The sequence below is a fragment of the Eubalaena glacialis genome, chromosome X (genome assembly GCF_028564815.1).
Source record: "Eubalaena glacialis isolate mEubGla1 chromosome X, mEubGla1.1.hap2.+ XY, whole genome shotgun sequence".
Classification (NCBI taxonomy): domain Eukaryota; kingdom Metazoa; phylum Chordata; class Mammalia; order Artiodactyla; family Balaenidae; genus Eubalaena; species Eubalaena glacialis.
The window spans coordinates 112746265-112766449 of record NC_083736.1 but is presented as its reverse complement, the minus strand read 5'-3'; the positions used below and the strand labels follow the sequence as shown (position 1 = coordinate 112766449).

At 36.8% G+C, this 20185-nt stretch overlaps 1 protein-coding gene across 8 annotated transcripts in view; it reads left to right on the top strand.

Moving 5' to 3' along the window:
- Positions 1–20185, top strand: part of THOC2 (THO complex subunit 2) — a 103561-nt gene that overhangs the window by 38649 nt on the left and 44727 nt on the right. For all 8 annotated transcript variants that reach the window (XM_061177837.1, XM_061177836.1, XM_061177832.1 and 5 more), the window contains exons 9-12: positions 6763–6855; positions 9849–10004; positions 10607–10779; positions 12031–12226. In XM_061177837.1, coding sequence (XP_061033820.1) covers positions 6763–6855; positions 9849–10004; positions 10607–10779; positions 12031–12226 — 618 coding nt within the window. The remainder of the gene's footprint in view (positions 1–6762; positions 6856–9848; positions 10005–10606; positions 10780–12030; positions 12227–20185) is intronic.

The following is a 20185-nucleotide window of genomic DNA, read 5'->3' as shown; positions in this document are numbered from 1 at the left end:
TATAACCCAAAATTTATTCATTTAAGAAATATTGACTGAGTACCTCTTATGTGCCAGGTAGAGTGTTGTGGGTAGGAATCAGGAATTCAGTTTTGGGCATGTTAAGTTTGAGATACCTGTTAAAGATTTAGATATCCAAGTGGAGATGTTGAGTAAATAACTGGATATTTGTTTTTTTTTTTTATAAACTTATTTATTTGTTTATTTTAGTTTTGGCTGCATTGGGTCTTCGTTGCTGCGTGCTGGCTTTCTCTAGTTGCGGTGAGCGGGGGCTACTCTTCACTGCGGTGCGTGGGCTTCTCATTACGGTGGCTTCTCTTGTTGCGGAGCATGGACTCTAGGCACGCGGGCTTCAGTAGTTGTGGCTCGCGGGCTCTAGAGCACAGGCTCAGTAGTTGTGGTGCACAGGCTTAGTTGCTCCGCGGCATGTGGGATCTTCCCGGACCAGGGCTCGAACCCGTGTCCCCTGCATTGCAGGCAGATTCTTAACCACTGTGCCACCAGGGAAGTCCCAATAACTGGATATTTGGATCTGGTGTTCTAGAGAAAGGACTGGGCTAGAAATAGAAATGTGGGTGCCAAAAGCACATAGATGATATTTAAAGTTGTGATACTGGATGAAATCATCAAGTTGGATATAGAGACATAAGAGAACCAAGGGCTGAGCCTTGGGGCACTCTGATGTTAAAGGGCCTGGGAGAAGAGGAGGAACCAGCAAAGGAGGTATAGAAGGAACACATACATATAAGGAAAGAGGAAAACAAAAAGAATATAGCATCTTGGAAGCTAAATGGAAGAAGGAATGATCAATTCTGTTAAATATCTCTGATAGGTCATTTAAGATGAGGACTAAAAAATGGTCATTGGATTTATCAGCAGGGAGGTCAGAACTAGCCATATTTGTAGAGTTTGGGTGGTGTTAAGAGAGAATGGGGAGAGTGGTATTGGAGACGATGAGAACAGACAACTCTGTAAAAGAGTTGCTACAAAGAGGAACAGACAAATGGGGTGATAGCTGGTAGAGGAAGTGAACTCGAGATTTTTTTTTGAAGATGGGAGAGAGAATACATTTATATGCTGACGAGAATGATTGAATGGAAAGGAAAACTGGTGATGTAGGAGAAAGAGGAGAGAATTATTGGATCAGTGTTCTTGAGTAGGATAGAGAGAATGCAGTTTATGGCATAAGTGACGGATGGAGTTTAAATAGGAGCATAGAGAATTCATCTGTAATAACAGGTGGAAAGGCAGCATATGTGGGTACAGTTGTTGGTAGGTGGGTAGATCTGATGGTGAGAATTTATAGAAGTCCTATTGATTGCTCCAGTTTTCGTGCTGAAATAGAAAGCAGGGTCATCAACTGAGAGAGAGGATGAGAAAGGAGGTATTGGAGCTTAGGAGAGAAAGTAGGAAATAGTTGTGTAAGAGAGTGGGAGAGTGAATGGACAAGAGAAGTAGAGTATGATTGGCCAGCAGTATTAAGGACCCACTTAAGGGTGGATGTGTGAAATTAGCACTTTGAGGAGTTGTAGCTATTGGTAATATTAAAGTTCAGGATATGGAGTGAATGGCTGAGATAGGGTACAGGAGATCTTTGGAAGAGTGGAATTCAAGGAACTGAGAGACCAAGATGATGGAAGAATCACTAACATGTATTTGAAAATCTCCAAAAATTAAGAAAGGAATAGAGTTGGAGAAAGTGACAGTGAATCAGAAGCTAAGATCATTCATTGCTAAGTGAAGGGCAGTGACCCAGGAGTCCACAGATGACAACAATAGGACATAACTAAAAGTGGCAGAGTAGAGAACTCCAGAGCTCTGTCCCTTCATGAAAACAACTAATGAACTGGCAAAAAACTGAATCGACTTTTATAGAACTCTGGAATTTAGTGAAAACTTAAAACAACTAAGGAAAGGTTTGGTGAAGAAAGAAGCTGCTGTTTGGGGTAAGAGAGCACTGTGATATTTTAAATTGCCTGCCTACTATCCCTCACACCCAGATTGATGGTGGCTGTGAAGATAGAAGCGTGCACTCCTAGTACAGATTGCTAATGCCAGAGGATATAAAGAATTGTTTTCAAAGAATTCAGCCTGTCTGGCTGCTACCTGAAGGACTGGTGCAAGGGCCTGTCTTTTTTTCGCCTGATTGGGAGCATCCCTAGGGCTGGGGTGGCTTTTGCCAAAAACATTTGAAGACACAACTATTGGCTTTAGCAGTCTGGAGTAAGAGACAACAGTCAGACAAGCAATAGAGAGACTGAAAGCCTGGGAAGGAAGAAGTTGGATAAGGAGATACACAGGGGAATAAGGGCTTTAGAAAAGTTCCTGTATGTACCACGGAATCAGAAAAAAAAAGGCCAAGCACATGCCCAGAACTGGATGCATGCTCAGAAAAGGGCTGAGAAGACCCTAAGCTTTTTCCTCTGGCTGGCCTTCAGGCTCTACACAAGCAGGAAGTGAAGACTAAGGCAGAATTGTAAATGGCCCGGCTAAGTGTTGAGGAGTGCCCTAACATAGAGCCAATGTGCAAAGACTGGAAGAGTATTTTTTTCTTTTTTCTCTTCAGGCCTTTAAGAAATGCAAAACACTAGCTGACCACTAAGCTAAAAAGAAACAGATTTCAGTGGCCACACACAATAATAGTATAGACTTTACAAAATGAGTTTAGAGAAGTCACTAAACAAACAACAATAAACCACAGTAAGCAGCATCAACAAATCCCATAGAGGGGGCAGAATCTGATTTTCAGAGTTGCCACACAGTATTCAGTATTCAAAATGTTCAGTTTTCTGCAAGAAGTAATGAGTTATGCAAAGAAACAAAGTAAGGGTCATTCATAAGAAAAAGGAAGTTAATAGAAACTATCCCTGAGGAAGCCCAGGCAATGGACATCCTAGATAAATAATTTAAATCAACAGTCCTAAATATGCTTATTATCTATAGGAAACCATGGGGAAAGAACTAAAGAAAACCAGGAAAGCACTGTCTCACCAGACAGAGAATATCAATAAAAAATACAGAAATTATAAAAAAAAAGGAACCAAACAAATTCTGGAGCCAGAAAGTGTGATAACTGAAATGAAAATTTGCTAGATGGGTACAACAGCAGATTTGAGAAGGCTGAAGAAACAATTAGACAACTTGATAAGTTAATTGAGGTTGAAAGGAGCAGGAACAGAAAAGAATGAAGAAAAATGAACAGAGACCTATAGGACACCATCAAGTGTACCAATATGTGGGGAGTTCCCTGGCGGTCCAGTGGTTAGGACTTGGCGCTTTCACTGCTGTGGTCCTGGGTTCAATCCCTGATTGGGGAACTGAGATCCTGCAAGCCATGCGGGCGGCCAAAAAAAAAAAAATACACGTGTACCAATATGTACTTTATGGAGTCCCAGAGGCAGAGGAGAGAGAGAAAAGGACAGAAAGCGTATTTGAGAAAATAATGGTCGAAACCTTCCCAAATTTGATGAAAGATATCAATCTACACATCTAAGAAACTCTAGGAACACCAAGAGGGATAAACTCAGAGAGATCCACACTGAGACACATTATAGTCAAATTGTTGAAAGACAAAGAGAATCTTGAAAGCAGCAAAACAGATGTGACCCATTGCATACAAGAGATCCTCAATGAGATTGACAGCTGATTTCTCTTCAGAAGGCAGTGGGATGGCATATATAAAATGCTGAAAGAATGAAACCAAGAATTCTATATCCAACAAAACTATCCCTCAAAACTGAGAGATTATGATAGTCCAAGGTAAACAAAAGCTGGGGGAGTTCGTTGCTGGTAGACCTGCCCTACAAGAAATGCTAAAGGGAGTCCTTTGGGCTGAAATGAAAGGACACTAAACAGTAACTAGAAGTCATATGAAGAAATAAAGAACACCGGTAAAGGTAACTACATAGGTAAATATAAAAGCCAGTATTACTGTATTTTTTGGTTTGTAGCTCCTCCTTTTTACTTATATGATTTAAAAGACAAAGGAATAAAACAACAATTATAAATCTAATTGGCACACAATGTATAACAGTATAAAAGAGGGAGGGATAGAGATTTATAGGTGCAGAGTTTTTGTATAATATTGAAGCTAAATTGGGACTTCCCTGGTGGTCCAGTAGTTAAGATGCTGTGCTTCCAGTGCCGGGGACGCGAGTTCGATCCTTGGTCAGGGAACTCAGATCCCACATGCCATGCTATATGGCAAAAAAAAAAAAATGAAGCTAAATTGATATTAATTCAAAATAGGTTATTATAAGTTTAAAATGTTAATTGTAAGACTCAAGATAACCACTAAGAAAATACTTTAAAAAATAAATAGAAGAGGAAAGGAGAAGGGAATCAAAATAGCACACTACAAAAAAAATCAAACACAAAAAAAAACAGTAATGGAGGAAATGAGAAACAAAAAATAATATAAGACATATAGAAAACAAATAACAAAATGGTGGAAGTCCTTCTTTGTCGCTAATTATTTAAATGTAAATGGGTAAAACTTTGTAATTAAAAAGCAGAGTTTGGCAGAATGTATAAAAACGCATGATCCAGACCCACCAAGGTCATGCGACTTTTCTGTACTGTTAAAATTCATTGTAATGAAATGAGAGGGAAAAAAAAGCATGATTCAACTATATGTTATCTGTAAGAGACTTACTTTAAGATCCAAAGATATAAATATGTTGAAAGTGAAAGTATGGAAATAGATACCCCATGCAAATAGTATCCAGGAGAGAGCTGGGGTGGCTATATAGACTTTAAGACAAAATTTTTTATAATAGATAACAAAAGGCATTATATATTGATAAAAGGGTCAACCTATCAAGAACGTAACACACAACAGTTAATAAATGTATATGCACCAAACAGAGCCTTAAAATATATGAAGCAAAGATTAACAGAATTGAAAGGAGAAATAGACAGTTCTACAATAACTGTTGGATATTTCCATACCTCACTCTCATTAATGGATAGAACAACTAGACAGAAGATCAGTAAGGAAATAGAAGACTTGAACAACACTGTAAACCAGTTAGACTTAACAGACATATATAGAACACTCCACCCAACAACAATAGATTACACGTTCTTCCTGAGTACACATGGAACATTCTCCAGGATAGACCTTATATTAGACCACAAAACAAGTCTCATTACATTTGTAACATTGAAATCATACAAAATATCTTCTTTGACCACAGCAGAATGAAACTAGATCACAGGTGAAACTAGATCACAGCAATAGTGAGGGATAGTGAGTGATAGGAAATTCAGAGCTGGGTGGGCTTTAGGGAGCATGGAGGGAGAATAGTCTGAAAACAACTATAAAAAGCAAAGATGATTCATACCCCATCTCCAGGCCTAGTAGTGTGAGGGGTCTGGGGAAAATAGCCACCACTTGACTGGGTTACAGTGGGAGTGGTGTTCCTAGTGAGTCTAGTCTTTGTTCAAGTGTCAAGGTGAAGGGGGGAGGAGAGGTTTAGAGGATGTATTTAGAGGAGAGGTTCAGGATATAGGGGGTTTTGCTGAGGATGGATCATGAATTCCAGAGGATTCCATGGAAGTTTTTTAAGAATGCTATGGATAGGTAGGATAGGACAGAACAGGGATTGTGCAGAGCAATATGAAGATCAGTTTACGGGAGTTGACATTTGTCCTGAGAGTCGGGGGCTTCTTGTGACTCATTTAAACAGAGATAATGGGAAAAATGAGAATATTCCTGGTGGATTCAAGTCAGGTAGTGAGCTTTTGTGGGTTTGCTCCGAAAGTGTGACCACCATTTGTTTTTAATGGGAAAATGTTTTGATACTAAATAACTGTTTAAAAAACATTTAGAATCAAACTATTGCTAAGTTGAAGACTTATCTGCCTTAAAAATTACAGTGAAACCATGCCTTTTTTATATGATATCTATTAGTTTCGTTAGCTTCATATATTATGTACGTAACACCTATCACAATTGTGGGGGGGGCTTACTTACAAAGATCTCATTTTCAGTGTTGAGTAGAAGCAGAACATAATGTATTGTCACTGTTTGCTTTTTATTTGCATTTTGCCATTTAGTAATTGCTAGTTGTCCTCACGTCATTCTTCTATTCATCTGACCCCAAGCAGTTTAAAAATTAGGGAAAAGTCTTCTTGATAGCATTCAGAGATCCTTCTGTTTCTCTGTAGGGTCCATAGGGCTGACCTGGAATTGGCCATTCCTTGTTTAAAATGTTGAATTATTCATGTGTATTAAGTATAGACACCTGTTTTGAAGGGGAAATCAGCCGACAAGCAGATATACTTAGCATAAACCCCAAGAAATAAAAGAATAGGAAGAAAAGTATAAAGCAGACACAGATGGTTCTGTACTTCCAAATTTGTCAGTCTTGTCTATCTGCATCTCCACTGAGAAGTACTTGAAAAACCAAGTTAAGAAAACACACATATAAACAGAAACCCAAACTAGATATTATGCAGTATAAAATCTCATTCTGTTCAAGTTTCAGATTTTATTCAAATATCAGCATGTATTGTAAAATGTGTCCATTTTTGAAACTGCTTTCCTTGTGTTCATCAGATGTGCCAGTGTGAAAAGGGACATTCACATAATTATCTTTGTCCTGAATTTGGATGTTATTTATGATCAGGAAGAGCAATGAAGCTTATTGTTGACCTAGAGTTATTTGATCTAATTGTTCTTAATTATTGGTAGATAAATGGATATGATTTTAGTTGTACTTTAGGCACTAAATAGAAACTTTTCTTTTGTTTTTCAAGGAACCAAATGGAGAGACTCCTTCATCTTTGTACAGAGTTGCAGCAGTACTTCTACAATTTAATCTTATTGATTTAGATGATCTTTATGTACATGTAAGTCCAGTGGGCTGCTAAGAATATTTGGTTGTTCATCCCAGGGGTGGGGAAGATGAGTAGGCAGCCATATATATAGTGCTCCAGGATTGGTTCTAGGCTCTCAAGTCTTAATTTTTGAAGCCCTATTGCATTACTGCTTTGTGTTTACTTTATAAAGCGAATGAATTTAGTTCATTGGAACCATGGAAATGAAATACCTTTTGTCACCGTTACAGAATTCAAGGTTGGCTATGAAGTTAAAGTTCTTAATTGTCGTCAAGGCATATCTCATGGAGAGCGAGGCCAAGTTCTAATCAATGTGGTTTTAGACTTCTGTATTATACACAAATTAGGGGAAATATGAGATTACCTACATAGTTCTTCCTTCTCACCCAAATGTTAATCTTAGGCATTCAGTATGAATGGGGAACTTTTCGTATACTTTTAAAAAAATGGCTTCTTTTGTGTTTTTACTAGATAATAAATAACTGGTATTGTGCTTTTATTGCTGGATCTAGGATTTAGAGGAGTGTGTATGTGATTATGATTTATGATCTCTAGCAACAGCTTAGCCTGTCAGTTTGAAAACACTAGGTTTGTAGCATAGAAATTCCTGTTTTATTAAGTTGTGCATTAGGATATCTATGAACTGTCCAAAGCTGACATCATCTTCACCGCCTTTGAAATCACTTCCTTGCCTGTCATTGCATATTGTGGTTACAGAGTTGAATGAAACTTGATCACTACCTTGGAAGCAGTCATAGTCTAGCAAGGGAGAAAACATTTTACATTATACAATAAGTACTTTATTGGAACTATTCACAAAGTGCTGTGAGGGCCTAGAATAGATAGTGACCATCTCTGTCTTGGGGGGATTTTGGAAGGCTTTTCCAAACTACTGATGTTGAACTGGGAACTTGATAGATGAGTAGGTGTTGGCCAGGCTTAAAAGGTGGGAAGCTTTGTAGGTAGAATTAACCTAATATAAAGGCAGGAGGTTTGAAAAGGCTTCACTATCACCTTAGGGGAACAGCAGGAAGCTCAGAGTGGTTGGAGCCTAGGGTGGTATGTAGGGGAAATGAGGAGGGAGAAAGAATTAGGTTGGGGGCCAAACTGTGAAGGGCTGTTAAGTGCCATGGTAAGGAGTTTGGATTTTTTTTCTTGTTGATAGTAGAGAGCCTTTCAGGATTTAGAGTAGAGAAGGGATGTACAAACTGAGAACATGGAAAATTGGTCAGAAAAAGGAGAATCTGAAGACGTAGGTATGAGTTTATAGGCAAGTGTAGACTGGCAGGACAAATGGAAAGTACAAAAATGATGATAGATTTATTACTGATATTTTTCAGTTTAACTTTAAATATAAGCAGACTAAGTGTTCCTTTTAAGGTGACAGAGATTTTCACATGGGATTAAAAACCAGTTTATTGTTTACATGAGACGTCTAAAACCTAAGGACAAAGAAAGGTTGAAAGTAAAATGGTGGGAAAAATATACTAGGGAAATTATTATTGTCAGATAAAATAGAGATAGTCACTTTATAATAATAAAGTTCTGTTTACTGGGAAGATATAACTTTATATACACCTAATAACATATTCTCAAAATGCAGAAGACTAGAAATTGAGAGAACTATAATTAAAAACTTAGATTTAACCCATTGTAATGGGAGATTTTAGAGGCAATTGCAGTAGACTAGGTAAAAGATGAGGACCTGTGGTAGATATGTGATAGATATATAAGTAAAGCAATAAAAATGGGTTTGATTGCCAGTGGAGAGAATAAAGAATGAGAAAAAGTCTCATTTACCTCCTTGTACCAGTCCATAATGCATTTTCTCCCACTCCCCTTTTTTGATGAATGGGATAAAGTCTGTAGTATGTAGCTTAATAATTTCACTGTGTCTCCTTTTATTATTTACTGATTGTTTACTTTGCATTAGACTTAGCTACTGAAATAGATTATGCATTTCTAGGGACAGGAATGCTTCTTTTATAGCTCACCATAGTGCCTAGCAAAAGCTACTAAGTAATGGTTTGTTGGTTAGTGTCTAGGTTATTTTATGAAATGTCCACATTAGCCATCTTCCACTCATACAAGATGGCTGAACTTGAGATACTTGATCCTTTGTTCATAATGGAGGGTCAACTATCCACATATTACCTTTTCTTTTGTAATAAACTAGAAACTAGTTTGTGACTTAAATCAAATAGGTATATAGAAAATGAAAAGTGAGATGTCAAGCTTCATAATTTTTCAACTTGAGATTTTTCATTTATTTTTTTACTTTTTTTTTATAGATATGGAAAGTTTATTTCTAGATCCCATGGAAATTTAATGGAGTTTGTAGAGTTTTTTTTTTTTTTTATAACTAGAAGAAAATGTGTGTATTTTCTAAGCATGACAACAGAAGCAAGCAATAATAAAGGAAACCCGTATAAATTATCAGGGCTGCTCTGAGAGCTATACCCATAAGTATAATCTTTTTCTTTTTTGCAGGTTCTTATTATCTATTTTATACATATTAGTGTATATATGTCAGTCCCAAGAGATTTTTCATTTAGAGCAATCAACTTTGCCCCTTTATGTCAATCAGTAGTTTACCTCTCCCAAATTGGATCCGTATGTAGTACTTTATTTAATTTGGAGTTTGGCCTTTAAAGGGGAAATCTGTGATATTTTTAATGGAACAGGTACACATTTTCTTGGGTAAACTAATAAATTCAATGGTAAGCATCACTGTTGCAGTATTATATTAATTTAGGACCTCTGACAGACAGAAGAGATGAAACTTTGAATTGCTACCTGAGTTTAAAAGGTGTACAAAATTCAGGTACTTAATCCTGTCAGGTTATATGAAAATAATGGAGAGAGACCTATTTAGAAGGGAAATTATGGTCATAAATAGGCCAGACTTCTTATTTAGTTTTATCAATAGAGAGTAGATAGTGTTTGCATTTTGTATGTGCAAATAGTATTAGCTGTTTTATGAAATTTTAATGAACCATTTTTAGCTTCTTCCAGCTGATAATTGCATTATGGATGAACACAAACGAGAAATTGTAGAAGCTAAGCAGATTGTTAGAAAACTTACAATGGTTGTACTGTCTTCCGATAAAATTGACGAACGAGAGAAAGAAAAGGAAAAAGAAGAGGAGAAAGTGGAGAAGGTATATAGTTTATTCTGATAAAATTAACATTGTCTTCTGGATTTAGAATTACGAAATTTAACTTGTGATGGTTAATCAACTTATGGAAGGATAATTTCTTAGTTTTGATTGTGGTGAAACCTGGTTTTTGGAATACTAATTTGCAAAGGTGGTTTTGTTTTTAATCTGATTGGCACCTTCCCAAAAGAGGCTGCAATGTTTTTTCTTATATAAATTTCAGAGTGTATTCTAAATAAGGTAACACACGTATTGACTATATTTGTGTTCTGTGTATTAATGTCTCAAGTCCTAAAGGGATTCTCAAAGATTAATGAATTCTAGTTCCCTGTGGCACAATAAAACATTAAGTAGGACCTAATTTAATTCCAAGTCTATAAACTGTCATGCTTTGGCTGCTAAATGAAAAAGCAGATCCTGTTGGTTTTTTCCAATCACTAAAAAACCTGATTGTACTTTCAGGAAAATACTGTTGCAGTTCCCATGAATGGCAGCTGTTGACATACATTGTTGTATTGTTTGGCTTAATTTTTTAAATGAAAAATATATAAAGATTTATTGGTGTCTGTATTCTGAGTATCTTTGCTGTAATTATTCCTTTTTAGCCACCTGACAACCAAAAACTTGGTTTGTTGGAAGCCTTGTTAAAGATTGGTGATTGGCAGCATGCACAGAACATTATGGATCAGATGCCTCCATACTATGCAGCTTCACATAAACTAATAGCCCTTGCTATTTGCAAGCTTATTCATATAACTATTGAGCCTCTCTACCGAAGGTATGTTACTGTATGCTTTACTAATTGAGGTAGAAATAGTTTAGGACTACAAAAAAAAATCTGCATATTTATCTTGTCTCCTCAAACCAAGCATATATTTTAGTATGTTTTACCAGAAGATAAGAACTATTCACAGAGCATATCAGTTTGGCAGGTATTAATCAGTGACTTGTGTCCTATCATCTAGACCAGGTGTTGCAGAATTTGTGCTGCAGTGTTGTCTAAAAACTGTATGCTAGACTTCTAGGTTGGGTTTGCTCCGTTGAGAGTGCAAACTCCATTCTTCTGTTTTTGACTTTTCCTCCTCTCTTGGGGGGCAGAGAATTCCTAAGGTTTTTACTTAGTGTAATTTTCCTCTATCCTGGGTTGAGTGGCTCTGAGTGAGGACTTTGCCTCTCTGCTTGCCTTATCTCTCCTGGCATATAGGCTGCTGTCCTGGAAATTGCTAGTGCAGCCTCTCTCATCATCCCTAGTTACTGTGTCGACCAGTCCGCTAGCCCTCAGCCTACTTGCAGGATACTTAGGAGCAGTACTGGCAGCAGCTCTGGCTTCAGCCCCACAGATCAGAGCCTGCCTCAAAAGCCCCAGCCTTGTGACTCGTGCATAGCTGCTGGCTGCTGCCTTCAGTGCCACCTGGGCTGTGGACCATGAAGGCTTCTTCTCAGAGAGTGACCCCTGTGACTCCACAGCGGGACACCTGCTCAGCAGGTGAGAACTCTGGGCATGTTGTCCTTTTTAGTGTGACACACCCTCTTTCATTATGCTGCTCACCTTCCCTACCACCACCTACCTCATATTCAGTCTAGGTAGTGGAAGCCAAATTGAGAAATGTTTATTAACTTGAATCAGTGTTGTTATATCCATATTTTTCTGTTTCATCTTTGTGTCTTTGAGGTCCATCCCTTGTTCCCCATTCCCATATCCAGATTCCTGATATTGGCCAAAGTTAACTAAAAACAAATTCATATGATGTATGTTAAATGTTACTTGGAATCTGCATTTCTCTGATTTTCTTTTCTTATGCAGTTAATTTAAAACAGTCTCTTAAGCTCTGATTTTCTTTTTCAAATGAGTATTGTTTTTGTCTTTTTCTACCAGTTAAATTATTTGGTATAATGAAGTTAGGCACAGTTGAAATAGAGAAAGCAAATATAAGCAAGAAAAGTTTTACTTACTGATTAATATGACTGTGTTAACTTAAAATGGGGTATTGTATAGTTATATATATATGAATTTTCCTTCTTTTTGTAGAGTTGGCGTTCCTAAAGGTGCTAAAGGCTCACCTGTTAATGCTTTGCAAAATAAGAGAGCACCAAAACAAGCAGAGAGCTTTGAAGATTTGAGGAGAGACGTCTTCAATATGTTCTGTTACCTTGGTCCTCACCTTTCTCATGATCCCATTTTATTTGCAAAAGTGGTGCGGATAGGCAAGTCATTTATGAAAGAGGTTAGTAAGATTTTTTTTCTTCCAAGCAGAAAACTAAGTTATGGAATGAAACTGTTCTGAGTATATTCTCTAGAAATAAAAAGAAAGTAAACTTAAGAAAAGGTTATGTTGAGTAAGGTTTGGGGAAAGTCAGTTGTGTCCCAACCATTTATATATAAAAACTTAAATCCAGCCAGATTATTAGTCAAGTCCTCTAGATAGGAAAATATGCTTTGGACATGTGATTGCTTTTTGAATCCCCTTATAAATAGTGGTTAATTCAGCATTCTTTCCTCTTGCTTTTCTTCTGCTCAGTTGTTTTCTTGGCTGCAGTTTTGAATCATTGCCATTATTTGTGTGAAGTCCCTTCAACCTCAGACTGTTCAGGATCCATTCTTTTATTTTTTTTAGTAAACTTTTTATTGAAATAAAACATAATACAGAAAGCACACAAACCATAATTGTACAGCTCAGTGACATTTTCCAAACTAAACACCCATGTGTCCACCATTTAGATCAAGAAATAGAACAGTACTAGCACCCCAGAGTTTTCTTTATATGCCCTTCTAATCACTACCCCAAGGGTAACTTTATGTTATTATTATTTTTTTTTACTGATGTATAGTTGATTTACAATATTGTGTTAGTTTCAGATGTATATAGCAAAGTGATTTGGCTCTACATATATATGTATATATATATTCCTTTTTTTGGATTCTTTTCCATTATAGTTTATTACAAGATATTGAATATAGTTCCCTGTGCTATACAGTAAATCCTTATTGTTTGTCTATTTTATATATGGTAGTGTGCATCTGTTAATCCCATACTCCCAATTTATCCCTCCTCCCCCTTCCCCTTTGGTAACTATAAGTTTGTTTTCGATGCCTGTGAGTCTGTTTCTGTTTTGTAAATAAGTTCATTTGTATCATCTTTTTAGATTCCACATATAAGTGATATCATATAGTTGTCTTTCTCTGTCTGACTTACTTCGCTTAGTATGGTAATCTCTGGGTCCATCCATGTTGCTGCGAATGGCATTATTTCATTCTTTTTTATGGCTGAGTGATATATTCCATTGTGTGTGTATATGTGTGTGTGTGTATATATATCTATATCTGTATATCTAGATATAGATATATATACACACACACACATATATATATCTATATAGATATATATATAGATATATACACATACACACACCACATCTTTTTTATCCATTCATCTGTTGATGGACACTTAGGTTGCTTCCATGTTTGGCTTGTTATTATTTTTTAAAATTAGCTTCGAGTTATAATTTACATACAATAAACCTCACCAATTTTAAGTGTACAATTTGATGAGTTTTGACAGATGTATACAGTTGTGTGTCCACCACCACAATCATGATATAGGATATTTTCATCATCCCAGCAAGTTCCCTCTTGCCCCTTTGCCATCAATTCCCTCCCTTCATTGCTGGTTCCTGGCAACCACTGGTAGGCTTTCTGTCACTGTGGTTTTGCTTTTTCTAGAACTTCACATAAATGGGATAGTATAGAATGTACTCTTTTTTGGTCTGGTTTCTTCCACTTAATGCTTTTGAGAGTCATTTCAGTTGTTGCACATGTCAGTAGTTCTTTATTGCTGCGTAATATTTCATTATATAGATATAACAGAGTTTAGCCATTCACCAGTTGATGGGCATCTGGGTTGTTTCTAGTTGGGGGCTCTTATAAATAAAGCTGCTGTGGATATTCTTCTACAAGTCTTTTTTTTGGGGGTGCATATGTTTTTGTTTCCCCAGGAATGGGATTGCTGGGCCATATGGGTAAGTGTATGTTTAACTTTTTGTCAAACTTTTCCAACATGTGTGTACCATTTTGCATTCCTGGGAGCAATGTATGTGACTTCCATTTGCTCTACATCCTCATCAACACTTGGTGTTGTCAGTCTTTTAAATTTTAGTCATTCTAATGGATGTGTAGTGCTATCTTTTGTGCTTTTAATTTACATTTCCCTGATGATCAGTGATGTTGAGCATCTTTTCATGCCCTTATTTGCCATTTGTAATCATCTTTGTTGAAATGTGTATTCAAATCTCTTGCCCATTTTAAATTCAGTTGTCTTTTAGTCTCAGTCTGATTTGCCTTGTCATTTTGTTTACTGTCTTTTGAAAAGCAAAAATTTAAAATTTTGATTGATTCCTATTTAACAGCACTTCTCTTTTATAGTTTGCTCTTTGTGTTCTCAGAGATCTTTGCCTAACCAAGGTCTTAAAGCTGAAAAGAATACACAATTTCTTTTCAATTGTAAAGCAACATAAGCAAAAGAATCTAGAAATCGTTACAAGCACAAATGCAGTTTTCTCCAGTGTTTGGCGATTGCACCTAATTTTAATTTTTGACTACAGTAACTATATAGAAAATTTAACAACTGTTGTGTATTAATCACTTGAGACCTGAGATGTTTGATTTGGCTTTAAATACTTAGCTGGTAGATAAATTTTTTTAATGTTAACAAATTTATATTGTGTAAAGGTATGCTGAAGAAGTCTGCTAAGTAGTTCATTACTATACATAATATTTATTATATAGCATATATCCATATAAAAAAAGAAGTATAACAGTGTTTCATTATCTTGATCCTTATCGTCTGAAAGGGATGTCATGTTAACTAGTACTTGTTTTTCCCATTGCATCATATTGGGAAGCATGTGAAGTCAATTTGTCCCATTACTGGTGATGTTAACATCGATCACTTGGTTAAGGTGATGGCTGCCAGGTTTCTCCAGTGTAGTTATTCTTTTTCCCTTTGTTGTTAATATGTATCCTGTGGGGAGATACTTTGAGACAATGTAAACAGCCTCTTTCTCATCTTACTTTTACCCACTAATGGTATTCTTTTTTTTTTTATGCTATTCTTTTTCATTGAAAATCTTAATGTTCAGATCTCTTGTTCTGAAATTCTTTCTTTGGCTACAAGTATCATAAACTTGTAAGCAGGAGACCAAACATCAAACTTGTAGAAGTCCCATATACAGACATATGTATAAACATATACAGATACAATATTGTTATCAAGATACACAGGTGCTAAAGCTGTTACTCTTCCACTCTGCCATCTCCATTGCAGCCCTCATTTATCTCTGTTCTATCACAATTGTGTCTGGTGCCTGCCCCTAACTCTAGTCTCTGTTTTTGCAGAGGTAGAAGGGCAGAAGGGAAGCAGAAAAAGTTTATTTTGATCCCAGTGTGGGAAGAAATCTGTCTTCTCTCATTGCTAAGGTTGTGGTAGGAAAAGTGAATCTTTCCAATAATCTGACTTAGAATTTTGGTTCATTTTTTTTACCCTAAAAACATTTCACTGTAACAAATCATTATGTGTTTATAGGTTTAAAAGGCTTATGTTGCCTAGCTACGAATTTAACTCGAGTTTATAAGATTGCTTCTAAAGGGGGAATATGACCTTAGTTCCAAATAATGTATTTACAATTAACAGATCTTTAACAAATCTCTCATTCATAAGCTTGAGGTTGCTTGTATATTTAAATTATGCATATTTTAAAAAATAGCTTATGTTAGATATCACTTAACAGAATAGTCTTTTCAGCCTATAGTTATTTGAAATCATTTATGTCTCTGATTGTGTGTGTGTATGTGTATGTGGTTATGTATTTCTGAAATTTGAGGTATGTAGTATAGGACTATCTAGTACAGTGAATCTCAAACTTTACATGCATCAGGATCACCTGGGGGTCTTCTTAAAATACAGATTGTTGGGCTCCATCCTCAGTTTCTGATTCAGTAGGTCTGGGTGGGACCCGAGAATTTGCATTTCTAACATGTTTCCAGGTGCTGCTGATCCAAAGAGCAAACTTTGAGAACTGTTGTTCTAGTATATTGACCAATTTTGGTCCTTATTTCAGGCTTAAAAGAGGGAGGTGGCTCTATAGAATATTTCTATATGAATGCACACGTTTTGCTATCTTTAAAATTTTCTTTAATTATAAAGCACAGCTTTAACATGCTCACCTGACATACTTAAATGTTTTTGATAGCACCTACACACATAAAGATGAATTCCTTGGTGCTTTTTTGCATCCAGCTGATGTTAGTGGATTAAGTTGTTTCTGATAGTGATTACTAATATTGAGCTCTTAACCTGTGTCAGGCCCTATTTTAGTACATTACATGCATCACCTCATTTAATCTTTAGCAAGCCTTTTGTGCTCTAGGTTAAGTAACTCGTCCCAGGTCACACAGCTAGTATGGGACAGATATGCGAGTTCAATCCAGGCAGTCTGGCTTCAGAGGCCAAGCTCAAAATCACCATGCCCTACTGCCTACACAAATGTAGTGTGTCTAAAATTGAAGAAATGATTGGTTGTCTAAATTTTTCAATTCTTGAAATTCCTTGCTATTTTAAATTATATCTGTATCAGTGGTGTTTTATTTTATCTCTGCAGTCTCTGTTTTCATCTCATTCTGTGTATCTCATATCCAAGCTTTTCTTGTCTTACTGAGTTCATAATATTTTTTTCTATGACAACATGCAGATACTTTTGGAGAATCTGTGTCTGTCCTCTGTGTTCTACTTTCTTCCAGACTAAACTCATTTGTCTTTTATATGCTTTTTTTGGGCTATTTATGTTTCCATAGTAGCCACAGCATTTCTTGTCATCTTAATATGGACAACTTCTTTCTGATATAGTGTGAGTGAATCCTCACACCCTTCCTACCTTATTTATGACCGGATCCTTCTCCCCTCAAGCTACAGTTTGAGTATTGGGTTCTCTTTTCAATCTTTTCTGTAGTCTGGAATAGGGGAGTGAATAAGCTCAGTGAGGCTGAGTATAGTCCTCATTTAGGGAACCTCTGCTTTGTCTTCTGAGATCCTGTTACCCATCCTATGCTAGGCATGCCCAGCCAAGTGGGTATCCAACTCCCTTGGGGTTTGATTCTCTCATCCATCCGAGCACAGTTCCTTTGAGAGACAGCAAGCCTTAGCAGCCAGAATCCTGCTGGGCTTTTACTCACAAGGGTTTTTCCTCAGGCTGCTTATTTACCTTGCAGGCCACATTGCCTAAAGGATTTTGTTGACTTACCTTCCTTGCTCGATACTTCTGGGGATTGGGTTAAGGGCAGGCGCCATACCACACTGTCTGTAGTTCAGAATCTTATGTGTGTTTGTGTGTGCATCGCCTTGAAGTTAATAGCATAATTTCCTCTTTTTTTGCTTGGTTGGTGGTGAATTTGGGACATTAATAAAAACAAACAAATAGGAAGACGTACTTTGTTCATTGCATTAGGGATTGGGGGAGAGAAGTTCTGTGTTTATGCTTCACTCTGTCATCTTAATTCAGTTATCTCACTGTCTCTTTATATGGCTGTTTCTTATGTTGGCCTTTGGTAAAGAGCCGAAGTGCTCTAAATTGATTCACAGATAAAGCTTAGAGAAACCTAGAGTCAAAGGGTCAGGATATACCTTAGATTGGGTACTAGATGATATTCGGAATAGTTGTGATTATGATAATTGTGGTAATGTGGAAGAATGTCCTTATTCTTTTTTTTTTAATTAATTTATTTTTACTTTTGGTTGTGTTGGGTCTTCCCTGCTGCGCGCGGGCTTTCTCTAGTTGTGGCGAGCAGGGGCTACTCTTGGTTGCGGTGTGCGGGCTTCTCATTGCGGTGGCTTCTCCTGTTGCGGAGCACGGGCTCTAGGCGCACGGGCTTCAGTACTTGTGGCTCGAGGGCTCTAGAGTGCAGGCTCAGTACTTGTGGCACACGGGCTTAGTTGCTCCATGGCATGTGGGATCTTCCTGGACCAGGGCTCGAACCCCTGCGTTGGCAGGCAGACTCTTAACCACTGTGCCACCAGGGAAGTCCCTGTCCTTATTCTTAGGAGATGCACACTGAATTTTTTTGAGATAAAGTATCATGTCTGCAATTTTTTTGGTCAAGAAAAAAGGCAAAATGTTAATTGTTGAATCTACATGGTAGATATATAGGTGTTTATGGATAAGTATACTATCCATTCAACTTTTATGTAAACTTGAAATTTTTCATAATAAAAATTTGGGTTCCTAGGGAGAGAATGTACCTTAATACCATTGATCCTGAAACTCTAGTTTATGAACCAGCTACTTTAGAAATTTGACTTGATGGTTATTGTTTTTTGTTAGCTATTAGGGGAGGGAGTGTCTGTGATCCTGCTTCAGTCCATTTATTTCTTTTCATAATTGAAGATCTAACCTGGTTGTGTGGGTTAGAGCTCAAAATTAATATTCCTTTTGGATGAAGGTATGGGATTCAATCAAGTACAGTGGAATTACACCATACCTGTGCTTAGTTTATGTGAATGTGGCCCAGACTTGTTCCATCAAAATACTCAGTGTGTATGTCTAGGAGTAAGGGTGAAATTGGAGAAATTTTTTTCTTTCATCTTGGTTCAGTTTCTCAGGTGTCTTAGAGAGTATCTCACCACATTCAGTTAGTCTAGTTTTTAAACTGTGTTTTCGTGTGACATGGCCCCCTAAATGCAAGCCAGTCACTTTATTTCATGTTCACATCTCATGGTCACTTAGTGATTTCTCCTAATATTAGAGGGGAAAAACAGAGTCTTGAGTTGGACTGAAATGAAAGATAATGTGTCTGTATACTTTATAGATGATATAAGGGATTTTTTTTAGGGTAATTGTGAGTATATGTAATTTTCACTTTATGTGTTGACTTTGGAACCTACCTTGCCCACAGTTTCTTCATTTAAGGCTGTCCCCCTAACAGAGTAATTAAAGCATTAGAAATTGATAATTAGGTGAACTAGTTTCATGAGGATGAGCTGCTAGCTACTTGCTAGTAATGTGACCTTAAGCTGGTCACTTTTCTAAGCCAGAGATTTGTGGTAATAATATTTGGCTTATCTAGCTCCTGGGGTTGCAATATGGATCAAATGAGATATGTCTAAACATGAATTAGATACTAATAATTAGGTATTCAGTTTTAGAGAGTTAAAAAAATAGTTGTCATGAATTTTTTAGATCATAATAAGTTATCACTTATGTAAGCTATCACTACACTAGCTTTTGATAACTTTTTAAAAAGCGTTAATAATATACTTTAATCTATTTCTGTCTTTAAATATAAGGTGCCACTTTAAAGTAGCAGTTTCATTTCCCTCAAGAGTAGATTTGATTTTATGTAGGAATGCCTTTAGCTTCTTTACGTTGTAGTGATAGATGTTTTTTCCCCTCTCATTTTTGAAATTTGTTATAAATTAGTAACAAATCAAAGAATTTTTATCAAATAAAGGAAATTTTTGTTGCTGGGGTTTCATGAGTGAACTAGTCAAGGGTAGTATGGACACATATCTCTCCATTTTTTAAAAAAAATACATCTTTATTGGAGTATAATTGCTTCACAATGCTGTGTTAGTTTCTGTTGTACAACAAAGTGAATCAGCCATATGCGTACATATATCCCCATATACCCTCCCTATCCCACCCCTCTAGGTCGTCGAAAAGCACCGAGCTGATCTCCTTGTGCTATGCTGCTGCTTCCCACTAGCTATCTATCTTACATTTGGTAGTGTATATATGTCGATGCTACTCTCACTTCGCCCCAGCTTTCCCCTCCCCTCTGTGTCAAGTCCATTCTCTATGTGTATGTCTTTATTCCTGCCCTGCCACTAGGTTCATCAGTACCATTTTGTTTTTTTGTTTTTTTTTTTAGATTTCATATATATGCGTTAGCATACGGTATTTGTTTTTCTCTTTCTGACTTCACTGTGTATGACAGACTCTAGGTCCATCCACCTCACTACAGATAACTCAATTTCGTTTCTTTTTACGGCTGAGTAATATTCCATTGTATATATGTGCCACATCTTCTTTATCCATTCATCTGTTGATGGACATTTAGGTTGCTTCCATGTCCTGGCTATTGTAAATAGGGCTGCAATGAACGTTGTGGTACATGTCTCTTTTTGAATTATGGTTTT